Source organism: Globicephala melas, chromosome 5, assembly GCF_963455315.2.
Source record: "Globicephala melas chromosome 5, mGloMel1.2, whole genome shotgun sequence".
Lineage (NCBI taxonomy): Eukaryota > Metazoa > Chordata > Mammalia > Artiodactyla > Delphinidae > Globicephala > Globicephala melas.
Window position 1 is genome coordinate 121,683,081 of NC_083318.1, and position 13,412 is coordinate 121,696,492.

A 13,412-nucleotide genomic window follows, 5' to 3' on the forward strand; every position below is an offset into this window, starting at 1 on the left:
CATTCTCTACATCTTCGTCTTTATTCTAACTTATCCCCCAAATTCATTCCACCTAGGAAAGGTAAGCATTCTAAAACCTTTTGTGCTCACTACAGTATTTTGTTAGCCTTAATCGAAAAAGTAAACTTCAAATCCTTTTTTTTTTTTTGAGTTGCCACTAGCTCTGATGTTTTCATTGAAAATTAAATTTTTCTGTTTTCCTCTCCCCAAAGATTCTATTTTTAAGTGTCTAATATCCCCAAGGCCCCATTTCAGGCCTTATGTTATATAGCCTCTGTTTTATTTGGCACTATTGTCTTTGCCCTTCTCTTTGAATATCCTTTCTTCTTTTTCTACCATGAAGCATGATTTTTCTTTCCTTCTTGTGCTCATTTATCTGATTCCTTTTGAAACCTGTTCCACGGAGAAAATGATTCTCATTATCCTAGACACATAGAGAGACATCACCTTACTTTGATTTCACTCGTATAGGATGAGCTACGCATAGCATTAATTATACAGCACCATTTTCCTATGGCACCTTAGCATAACCTTATAGGTGTTTCATGCATGTAGAGCTTGAGTATCAAAATAAAGTCTAAGATCCTCTAGGAAAAACATATTTTTAATTTTTGCTTAGGTCTTATTGAAATAGATGCTTAGTAAACGTTTATTGAGGTAGGTTACTCATTGGCTAGTAGTTTACTTATAAATTTCATATAAGGTATCATGAAATTTTTAGATCAATGCAAGTAGAAGTCATCAGGAATACATCATCATGTAATAATTGTTGTTTTCTTTGAATTGAGGAAAAAAATTAACTTCATTTAATTTGGTTGGCAATGAACCAAAGTGACCTGTGCTGTATAAAAGAGCAAGGACCACCATTAATGGAAAAACGTGTTGCTATGACACTGATAATCAAAAGGAGTTGGTGCCCTGTCTTTCACAAAGGCTCTCTTTTGATGGGAATATAGAAAGGGTATCATATTTCCTTTATTTATTTTTATTATATTACTATAGAAATATATTTTACTTATATATAAATTTTGTATATTATACTATGTAATTAACATTTTAATATATTTTTAATGGGTGAGGGAAAATTGAAATTTTCCACTTAAACTTTGCTAATTCTTTGTTACTTCTTTTCTGACAAAGAAGATATAGCGTATATGTTGAACAAAAATTATAATGCTAGCAACTACTGACAAAGTACTACGAAAAAGGACCTTCTCACTATTTATGATACCCCAATTTGTGCACTGCCATCACATACAAACGTTAAGAAGTGGATCTCTATTCACTATAAGCCATGATGCATAGGGGAGAAGCAACCACAAATGACAACTGAAAATTGACAATTACTTTATTTCAAGATAAAATCTGTATAAAGTTCCTAAAAGCCTAAGGGGTGGCATATATGGGAGGTGGCACTGCATGAAGACAATATGAAATAGTAGAAATAGTATGTTGTAAGCTATCGAAATATAAAATTAGCTACTTTACCATCAATTCCATAGAGCAGTTGATCTAAGTGATGAGATTATTACCTAATAATGGTACTTTGAAGGTTTATAAGACCATTTAGTAGTTAGCATTTTGAATTTACTGTAATTATATATTTCTAAAGAAACCGTTCTTCTGTTTCCTTAAAGAACTTAAAACCTTCTTCTGAAATTGTGTTTATGGTTAAAACTAGCAAAGTAAATATTTTCAAAGGGAAACTTCAGCACTGTCTCTGCCACAATTGCATTCCACATACCCAAATGGTAGAATTAGAAAAAAAAAATCAACTTTTTACTAATTGGTGCTATGATCTTTTGAAACTACCTTAAACTCATACATTTTCTGAGCTATAAAATGTAGGACTTCTATTACATTAAGATCTTTTTGAAAAGTTCTTTCCAGATCTCAAGTTCTAGAATTCTAAGTTACTGTCATTCGGTGTTTGTGTTGATCTAGAAGAAGCAAGATCAATCTTCTTTAGTAGTGGATTTTCAGTGGACTTTAGAAACAGAATTGGTAGGGAAAAAGAAAGCTAGAGAAGCAATTGCTCCTTATGAGGATGGATGAAATTCTAACTCTTAGAGACTATTCGTGAGTTACCTCTAAATGTAATTACAAAGCATGTCTGAGAAGATTGGAGTCGATGACTTGATCATTTGAAAACAGGAGAAAGTATGAATCTTGGTTTCTAGCCATAAACTGAATTCTCAAAGTTCTTATGATTTTTATAACTAAAATAGTTATTTTATTAAAATCCCAATAATGCTTCATCCTTTCATAGCGTAGGAAACTGGTGCTATGGCGTCCCTTGTGCTCTCTCAGTTGGAGTGTATGGATATAGGGTAGAGTCAGGATGAAATGCCATCTGTTTCTCCCCAAAGCAGCACTGTCTGGTTTGGCACAAGCAAAGCTGTGAGGCACAGGTCTCCTTGTTAAATTATTCTTTAATCACTTTGGAGATAAAGAGAGGGGAAATGCTACCTCACAGTGTCCTATGAAAACACTTCAGAATTAACCATTTTCCTCAATGGTTTATTATGAGATCAAATCAGACCTAGAAGAGATTTACAGATAATACAGTAAAAGCATAATTGATGGTTACTTGAATCCTGGTCAATAAAACCTTCAACAGTGGTAGTTACAGGGAATAATTCTTTTCCACCATATGAGGAGAGAAAGTTTCTATTTGCAGCATTTTTTTAAACTCAGTAAATCTCTATTTTTATTTTTCAATTATAAATAGTTTTAAAAGATTGGAAATATTTTAAAGCTTTCAGTCTACTATGGAAAAATTTTTATATGTGTGTTTATGTATAGGTACACGACAGTATGAATGCTTGTTATTAAAAAAGAAAAAAACAGTGAGGTGTTTTGTCTGTTTCCTCATCCTAGGCACGTAGAGGTAAAACATCGGTGCATCTAGTCACTTCCACATTTTTGATATCACACTCCGTCAAAGGCAGAAAGCAGGTGGGGCAGGGGTATGTGGCTTGGCATGGAGCCACCTTCCCATGGCCAGATGTGTGACGCTTCAGGGTATCTTCTCCGGAGTCAAAGGTGTCTGGATTCAAATTCCAACTGTATTACTTCCTATAATATGGACAAGTTGCTTACCATTTTTGATCCTCTTCTGTAAAATGGTGATCTAAGCGTATAAACATTGTAGGGTCTTAGAATTAAATGATATAATCCATGGGAAGTATTCACATACTACCTGGAGCAGAGTGACGCTCAGTATTCTTAGGGGTTGTTTGTCAGTCCTTGCCAAAAGAGGGAATACTCTCTGCTGAACAATCTGAAGAACTAGTAATGGAGACATTGATGAGCGCTAATGGATTAAGGTTTTACTCAGGGAAATCCGTGGCCAAATGTGTAGAAGGGCGGTAAGAAGGAGAAGCCTTACAGCACATTCCAACCTGACCACATAAGTAGCTAGAAATGTGTCTTGTTGTAGTTTGCCTCAAGTCATTGTATGGATGAGAACTCACTGATCTCACATGATGACTTCAAGAGGGTCGACCACATTGGTAAACATAAAAATGGCAGCTTTCAATTCTGTTCCACTGGTATCTTCTCATTCTCTGCCCCACTTATTTCCCCATTGTGTTTCCTACGGTTGAATTTCCATTTGGTCACTTCCTATGGCTCCCCACAGACTCGTAGATAAAGTCCTAAGTCTCTGGCTTGGTGTTCAAAGTCCTTTACAATCTGGTCTCCAGAATTTTACCAGACACATCCACCATGTCCTGTCGTAGTACACAGCAATCCAGCCAAACAGAGCTCTTTGCAGTGCCCTCAGATATGTCTCACTCTCCCACTTCAGACATTTACTCATGCTCTTTCCTCTTCCTGTGTCACCGTATTACTCACTCTTCAAGCTCCAGCTCCTATGTCAACTCTCTCATGAAGTATTCCTTGCTCATGCCAGCAGGGTGGTCATTTTTTTTTTTTTTTTTAATTTTGCTGTACGTGGGCCTCTCACTGTTGTGGCCTCTCCCGTTGCGGAGCACAGGCTCCGGACGCGCAGGCTCAGCGGCCACGGCTCACGGGCCCAGCCACTCGGCGACATGTGGGATCTTTCCGGACCGGGGCACGAACCCATGTCCCCTGCATCGGCAGGCGGACTCCCAACCACTGCGCCACCAGGGAAGCCCAGGGTGATCATTTTTTATCTTATAAATTCTTGCCCTAACTTTTTCTTGTCTCACAGTTTTCACATTTTTAGCTGGAATCACAGTAAGAGATACATTTTGCATTAATACACATTTCATTCTCAAACACACACACACACACACACACACACACAATGCTAAACAAAAGCTTCATGAAACAATACTTACCCTCATTATTTGCAGTATTAATCTAATATTGCCTCTTTTCTCTTTCATTTGGGGAAAAAAAAGCTCTGGCTGCAATGTATTAAATAGACTTAAATTACTCTTTAATTGTATCATAACCTGAAGTTTGAAAAACACTGGTCTACACAACTCATACAGAATATTCTTTATTATTTACTGTGTATAGGCATTATGTTCCCTACCAGATTAAAAGCTACTCAAGGGTGATACGATGTGGTGCAGTATCTAATCATGCTTTTCATATTAGTTCCCCAATAAGTATGTGTGGAAGCAAAAAAGGAAAGAAAAAAGTAAGGGAGGGAGGAAAGAAATATGAAAAATATCTCTGGAGTTGTTGATTATACTCAGAAATTAAGGTTGTTGCTATTTAGCAAGTCAACAGAGAGAGATCATTCAAGTTATTTACTGGTGAAATTTCCAGTCCATGGGGTATATGCCTCTTCAAATAACTTCTTCAATCTCAGTTTAAACTTAGAAATTAATGTTACCTCATGGACTCTAGGACAGAAAGAAAAATAGTGAGAACAAAATGACTAATAGAGAAAAGGTAACCTCATACACGCTGTGCTCCTTTTCTCTGCTGAGTATTGAGGGGAAGGAGAGGATGGGAGTAAGACCAAGGGTGTGAAGTGTTTCTCCAGAGGTGAAAAAAGCTTTTGACTTGATTTCGGTAAAGCCCTTGAAAAAGCTGTTCTGTCATTCCTGTATGTGCGGAACACATCGGTATGTGCTGCATACATCAAGCAATTTCTGTGAGCTGTCTGTAAACAAAGTCAGCGCTAAGCATAAACACTCCCAAGGCCCTCAAGTCTATAAAATAAAACAGGAAGTACACTCTATCTCATGACATCTCAAATATTGCTTTTCAATGACTTGAAAGATTTTTGGGTTTTTTTCTCAGATTCAAAGAGGAAAATTTTGGATGAAATTTAAATTTGAGAAGTCATACAAATGACAGACAATTACTGTAATGACATACTCAGTTTGACTGGGATCTGAACATGAGTCTTTGTTATTCAAAGTCCATTTTCTCAACTACCTGTTGTACTGACTCTGTATACAACTGACCCTTAAATAGCATGAGTTTGTACTGCGTGGGTCCACTTATACACAGATTTTTTTCAATAGTAAATACTACAGTGCTAAAATCTGAAGTTGTTTGAATCTTTGGATGCAGAGAAACCTCGGATAGGAAGGGCCACATATAAGTTATACTTGGATTTTTCTATCGCATGGAAGGTAGACGCCCCTAACCCCCAAGTTGTTAAAGGGTCAACTGTTCTGTATACAAAGTAACAACATAAAAATAGTGCTTTCCATGAACAGGAATATTTTTTCCACATCCTTTGTAAACATTTGTTTGCTGTTTTTTGATCTGCAACATAACAGTAAGTATACAGAGACAAGTCCAACAAATGCAGGATTAAAAAAGTATATAAATGCCAATAAGTTACAATAATATTATATGAAACAAATCTTTCCATAGATCACTGAGAATTAAATCCTACATACTTCACTTTTAAAAAATAATATTGCAATGGAAGTTTTAAGAATTATTGTAAGATATTGGCTTTCTATTGCCAAAAAATAATTATTAAAAATAAACATAGGGCTTCCCTGGTGGCACAGTGGTTGAGAACCCGCCTGCCGATGCAGGGGACACGGGTTCGTACCCCGGTCCGGGAAGATCCCACATGCCGCGGAGAGGCTGGGCCCGTGAGCCATGGCCGCTGAGCCTGCGCGTCTGGAGCCTGTGCTCCGCAACGGGAGATGCCACAACAGTGACAGGCCCGCGTACTGAAAAAATATATATATACATATATATATGTATATATATATAAAAATATACATAACAATGTATTGTCTTCACTTCTGTGCCTTTGAGAGAAATAAGTCATTTGAAAAGGCAGATTTATGGTGGCTCTATTCCCAAGAATGTAGGCTTGTTGCAATTGTTGAATTTCTTTAAAATTTATTTTCTCTTTAGAATATATATGTAGTATATGGAGAGAGAGAGAGAGAGAGAGAGAAATGCTATGTACCAAAAAGAGATGCACTAATACTGAGATTTTAGTATTTAGTAACTTTAACATGCTCTAAAACATTCAGTAAAATACCCACTGCCCAGAGAGTGCCTATTTAATTATTTCATCGGACAATGTTAGTTTAGTTGGATTAAAAATATTGTTAAGCTTCAAACTCATACATTTATTCCTCACTAGTTTTGTCAGATATTATTTTGTTTCAGAACCACAGACTGATTCTGCCAACCATCTTAAAAATTCACGCCATTGGTGAGAAGCAGATGGAGTTAGTGAATGAATACAGAAATCAAGGCTGAATTCATTACAATTAGAAAATTAATTCCAAAACCATACCCGATGCAGTAGTATACATACAGTTTACTTTGTTTAAAGATACTAGGCTGTTGATTGGCAAAATAAATGTAAATTTTAATGCAACTGCTTTAACACAATTTACTTTTTTCCGAAGTCAAAGATACAGCCACTCCTGTATTATCATCAAATTCTGCAACAAAAACATCTGTACCAACATCAAACACAACGTCATCACCAAATGGTGCAGAGAAATCAACAGTTGAAATATCTGCTAAAGGTAGGATTAACTCTTCATGACACTTACTTTAACAAATTAAATTAGTAGCACCCATATAAATTAATCATAGGAAAATAATTTGGGAATCTCATATCTGTGTTATGAAGGTCTAGGTTATTTCACTATTTTGAAACTCATGTGTTATTTTGGGTTGAATACAGAACCGTGAGATCACAGTGGGCTTCTTCGATGATATCGCTTTGGGTCACTTCCTGTTTGGGAATGATCCTATTGTGATGGTTACATATACAAAGTTTATTTTTAGAGAAGAAAAAATTGTCATTTCTCAGTCATAAAAATATCTGTCTAAATATTCCAGTTCCCCACTTAAGCAGCACAGCTCACAAGGTGAAACTGTATTAATAACAGAGCTGCTTGTATATTTTGGAGATTAATCCTTTGTCAGTTGCTTCCTTTGTCAGTTGCTTTGTTTGCATAGCACAGGGAGATCAGCTGGATGCTTTGTGACAATTTAGAGGAGTGGGATAGCAAGGGTGGGAGGGAGGCTCACGAGGGAGAGGATATGGGGATGTATGTATACATATAGCTGATTCACTTTGTTGTACAGCAGAAACTAAACACAACATTGTAAATCAATTATACTCCAATAAAGATATAAAAAAAATAAAGTACTAGGTAAACTGTGCAGAGCCAAATATCTCCTCCCCCAAACACAGCATGTGTATATATAAGAACCAAGATTTTATGAATGTCACATAGTAAAAATAGAACCCTTGCCCTAATCACAAAAGGACATTCTAACATGTTTTAAGAGAAAAGGGAATGCTACCATGAGTAGCAAATCAGTAAGTTGTGTTCACTACTTAAAGCAGATCTTTATCCTTTTGTTGGTCCCCCTGTCCTGTATGAGTGCCATCTTATCTGAAACAACATTTACTACACGCTCACTCTATGCCAGGAATTATTCTTCATACGACGAAGATTAAAAAGATGACTAAGGGCCAGTCGGAGCATGCGGCAACTGCGGGGAGTGGGGGGAGGGGCATGGGAAAACAGAGGTGACTAAGGGTTAGGTACTGCCCTCAGAAGCCTAGGAGAGGGCTTTGTACAGAGTGGGAAATCAATGAATTGTATCATAAATGAAAAAAATTAATTAATTACAGGAGTTTGCAAGTTCCTTTAGTATTTATGTTTATTGGAAGTTTCAAAGCCACAACTAAATCAACAAAATGAAATCTTATTTTGGGGAAAAAAGGCACATTACTCCTAGGTCCTATTGACCAGGTAATTTTTCCCACTGGGAAAAATAAAATGATTTTAAATAATTCACTTTTAAAGAGACCTAAGTAACAATCTGCAGTAGAAATTTGCTTTTGGGACCTCTCATACAAAAGTGTGTGTGTGTCAAAGGTTTACCCAGTACCTATAGAAGGATTTTAATTCACCTTCAGATTTGACTGACTTTTCTTTACTCCATGACAGGTGAGATGAAATTGTAATTAATAATAATGTCATCTATCTAGGAGCTACCAGCAAGGAACCCTTAGAAACATCTCTGCTGTCAACACTGTCTTCAGTAACCACAGCAGTTAATGGTGAGTAATGTATCTGCTTTGGCACCATTTTTCTTTTATGTATGTCGTCACATACCATACCATAATAGTCACCCTTCTAAAGTATTCAATGAAGTGGGCTTTAGCATATTCACAAGCTTCTGCACACATCTGGGACATTTTCATCACCCCCAAAAGAAACCCTACATCTATTACCAATCACTCCCCCACCCTTCCTCTAACCCCTGGCAACCACTACTTTCTGTTTCTATAAATTTACCTATTCTAGAAATTTCATATAAATGGAATCATATGATATATGATCTTTTGTGTCTGGCTTCTTTCACTTAGCATAATGTTCTTAGATTCATCCATGCTATAACATGTATCTGTAGTTTATTTTTTTCTATTACTGAATGATATTTCATTGTGTAGACAGACCACATTTTGTTTATCTGTTTATTAGTTGATGGACATTTGGGTTGTTTCTACTTTTTTGCCTATTGTAAATAATGATGCTAAGAACAATTATGTATATGTTTTTGTGTGGCCATGTGTTTTCATTTCTCTTGGGTATTCTCAAAAATTAATGAACAGAAACCTCAGTATTTTAAATAGAGTTGATGGGCCAGAAGAGGGAGCTCTCACACCCTGAGACAATAGCAGAGCCCAACAGGAAGCAGAGACTCTCCTTTCCTGGCAAGGACTCAATCAATGAAAAGTCAGGGGCTCTTTGTTTACTATCGCCCTCCCCACTTCCTTTTCCCCTCTATAAAAATTTCTTCTTCCCTTGCCATGTGGGAACTTACACATGACTTGCCATGGTTGCAGACCCTGAATTGCAATTCTCTTCTGATCCCAAGTAAGTGCATCTTGGCTGGAGAAATATCTGTCAGTCCGTCGGCTTCAGGTCAACAGTGAATACCTTGAAGTGGAATTGTGGAGTCACATGGTAACTCTATGTTTAACTTTTTGAGGAACTGATTTCCAAAGCAGCTTCACTATATTACATTCCCACCAGAAAGGTATAAGGGTACCTTCTCTGCACTGATGAGTCTGTCTCCAGTAAAAGGAAAATTTATATCCTGCCTTTAGGCAGAAAAGGGAGGCATTTTTATGCATTTGCTACTTCTTAATTGCATTCAGTTTAAAATAATTTTATATCAAAGATGCATATTTTGGGGTGACATATTCTGGTTTCCTTTAGTAGTTTATGCTGTGGATCAAATCAGAGAAATACTTGCTCAACTCAAGATCACAAAGATTTAGACCAACGTTTTCTTCTAAGAAGTTGACACTTTCAGCTTTTAAAGTCTTTGATATAGTGTGAGTTAGAGGTCCAGCTTCATTCTTTTGCATGTAGTCATCCAGTTGTCCTAACACCATTTGTTGAAAAGACTATTCTTTTCCCATTTGAATTATGGTAGAACCCTTGATAAAAGTCAGTTGGCCATAAAGGTATGTTTTTACTCCTGGACTTTCAATTCTAATCCATTTATCTATATATCTGTTCTTATGCCAGAATCATACAGTCTTGGTTATCATAGCTTTGCATTAAGTTTTGAAATTGGGAAATGTGAATCCTCCAACTTTTTCTTCTTTTTCTAGATTGTTTTGACTATTCTGGGTCACTTGAATTTCCATGTGAATTTTAGGATAAAATTGTCCTAACTTTCTGCAAAAAGTCAGCTGGGATTGTGATAGGGATTGCATTGAATCTATAGATCAGTTTGGGAAGTACTGCCATCTTCACAGCTGTAAGTCTTCCAAATCATGAATACAGGATGCCTTTATTTAGGTCTTCTTTAATATCCTTTGATAATGTTTATAGTTTTCAGTGCAGAAGACATTCACTTCTTTTGTTCAATTTATTCCTAATATTTTATTCACTTTATTGCTACTGTAAATGGAATCATTTTCCTCAATTTTGTTTTTGGATTGTTCATTCCTACTGTATAGAAATACAATTTATTTTCATATACTGATATTATATCCTTCCACCTTGTTGAACTCATTTATTGGTTCAAGTTGTGTGTGTGTGTGGTGTGTGTATTCCTTAGTATTTTCTATATATAAGATTCATCTGCAAGTGGAGACAGTTTTACTTCCTCCTTTCCAATATGGATGTCTTTTATTTTCTTGCCTATTTGCCCTGACTAGAACTTCCAGTTCAATATTGAATAGAAGTGGTGAGAGCGGGCTCCTTTTCTTGTTCCCAATCTTAGGGGAATGCTTTCAGTATGTCACCATTAAGTATGATATTATTGTAGGTTTTTCAGAGATGCCCTTAATCAGGTTGAGGAAGTCCTCTTATATTACTAGTTTGCTGAGTGTTTTCATCATGCAAAAGTGTTAGATTTTGTTAAATACCGTTCTTAGTGTATTAAGATTATTCTGTGGTTTTTAATCCCTTATTTTATTAATATGGTATATGACATTGATTTTCATATGTGGGACCCATCTTGCATTCCTGTGGTAAATCCCACCTGGTGATGGTATATCATGCCTTTTATATGTTGCTAGATTTGTTATCAATTATTTTGTTAAGAATTTTCATGTCTGTATTCATAAGAGATATAAGTTTGTAGTTTTCTTCTGTTGTCTTCGTCTGATTTTGGTATCGGGTTAATAATAGCCCCATAGGATGCACTGTGAAGTGTTTTCATCTCTACTAATTTTTGGAAAAATTTGTAAACAACTGATGGTAAATATTCTTTAAATGTTTGGTAGAAGGTACCAGTGAAAATCTGGGATTTTCTCTGTGGAAAGCTTTTGATTACTAATTCAATCTCTTTACTTGGTATAGGCCTTTTCAGATTTTCTAGTTCTTCTTGACTCAGTTTTGGTAGTTGATGCAACTGGGGTGTTAAAGTCTTCTATTATTATTGTGTTATTGTCAATTCTCCCTTTATTTTTGTTAATATTTGCCTTATATATGTAGGTGCTGCTATGTTGCATGCATGTATATTTACAATTATTTGATCTTGTGGGTTGATCCCTTGATCATTAGATAATGTCTTTCTTCATCTCTTGTTGCCGTCTTATTTTAAAGTCTATTTTGAGTAACTCAAAGTGGAGTAAATACTGCCAGAAGTTTACGTTCAAGAGTTCAGAATGCTACTCCCACTGGAAGGGCTGGGTCCTGGCAAGCTGCCCTCTGCCTGACTTCCTAGAATGCTCTGGATGGTGCATTTTTCTGACCAACAGTCAGAATTAATTACTTTTTCAATTGCTAAAATGTGGGGGCCAGAGCTGTGTAGACTTAGATGAAAGGGAGGAAAATATTTCGATTTTGCAACTCCAGCCTGAATGGGCAATATTGCACATTGCTCAGCTTGATTTGTTTGTTAATTCAGTTAAGCTCAACAGCCCACCTACAGGGGTTTGGTTAAATAAATTATAATACATGGATTTAAAAAGAAGTAAGTAGCTCTAAAATATACCATCATAAAAATGTGTCTAAGGTATGAAGTGTTTAATGCACTTTGAGCAATCATACCCCAATAAAGTGGTTTTTTAAAAATAAATTTAAAAAAAAGTCTAAATTGTCTGTTATGAGTACTGCTACCCCAGCTTTCTTTTCATTTTCATTTGCATGGAATACCTTTTTCCATCCTCTCACATTCAGTCTATGTGTGTCTTTAGATCTGAAGTGAGTCTCCTGTAGGCAGTGTATATATGGGTCTTGTTTCTCGTTTTGTTTTGTTTTTTTAATCCGTTCAGCCACTCTATGTCTTTTGACTGGAACAGTTAATTCACTTACATTTAAGGTAATTATTGATAGGTATATATTTATTTTCATTTTGTTAATTGTTTTCTGGTTGTTTTGTACTTCTTTTCTGTTCCTTTCTTCTTTTGCTCTATTCCCTTATGATTTGATGACAATCTTTAGTGTTATGTTTGGATTTCTTTCTCTTTTTTGTGTGTCTCTATTATAGATTTTTGGTTTGTGATTATCATGAGATTTATATATAGTTCTCTCTCTCTTTCTCTCTCTCTATATATGTTTAATGTTTTTGACATCAACTTTTACATCTTTTTGTTTTCGGTATCCCTTAAATACTTATTGTTGATCTAGATGATTTTACTGCCTTGTCTTTTAACTTTCCTACTAGTTTTACGTGGTTGATCTACTACATTTACTGTATGTTTGCTTTTACCAATGAGATTTCTACTTTCATATTTCTAGTTGTGGACTTTTCTACTTCACTTAGGGAAATCCCTTTAACATTTCTTGTAGAGCTGGTTTAGTGGTGCTGAACTCTTTTAGCCTTTGCTTGCCTGTAAAACTCTTTATCTCTTCTTCAAATCTGAATGATATGTTTTCCAGTTAGATTATTCTTGGTTGTAGGTTTTTTCCTTTCATTACCTTGAATATATCATGCCACTCCCTTCCGGCTTACAAAGATTCTGCTGAAAATGCAGCTCATAGTCTTATGGGAGTTCTCTTGTATGTAACTAGTTGCTTTTCTCTTGGTGCTTTTAAGATTCTCTTCTTATCTTTAATATTTGTCATTTTAATTATGTTTCTTGCTGTAAACCACTTTAGGTTCATCTTGTCTGGAACTCTCTGTACTTTCCAGAAATAGATGCATGTTTCCTTTCCCAGCTTCGGGGAGTTTTCAGCTATTATTTCTTCAAATATGTTCTCTGCTTCTTTCTCTCTTTCTTCTCCTTCTAGGACCCCTTATAATGTGAATGTTAGTATGCTTGATCTTATCCCAGAGGTCTCTTAAACTGTCCCCATCTTTTAAAATTCTTTTTTTCTTTTTTGTTCAGCTTGGGTGATTTTTCACTCCTCAGTCTCCAGTTCACTGATCGTTCCTCTGTATCATCTAATCTCCTGTTGATTCCTTCTACTGTATTTTTTATTTCAGTTATTGTATTCTTCAGCTCCATTTGATTCTTTTTATATTTTCTAACTCTTTATTAACTT

General features: G+C 35.8%; 1 protein-coding gene across 2 annotated transcripts in view; it reads left to right on the forward strand.

The window, feature by feature from the left end:
- EMCN (endomucin) overlaps positions 1-13,412 on the forward strand; it is a 93,946-nt gene that overhangs the window by 29,101 nt on the left and 51,433 nt on the right. For both annotated transcript variants that reach the window (XM_030865592.3, XM_060299758.2), the window contains exons 2-3: positions 6,840-6,962; positions 8,447-8,518. In XM_030865592.3, the coding sequence (XP_030721452.1) occupies positions 6,840-6,962; positions 8,447-8,518 (195 nt within the window). The remainder of the gene's footprint in view (positions 1-6,839; positions 6,963-8,446; positions 8,519-13,412) is intronic.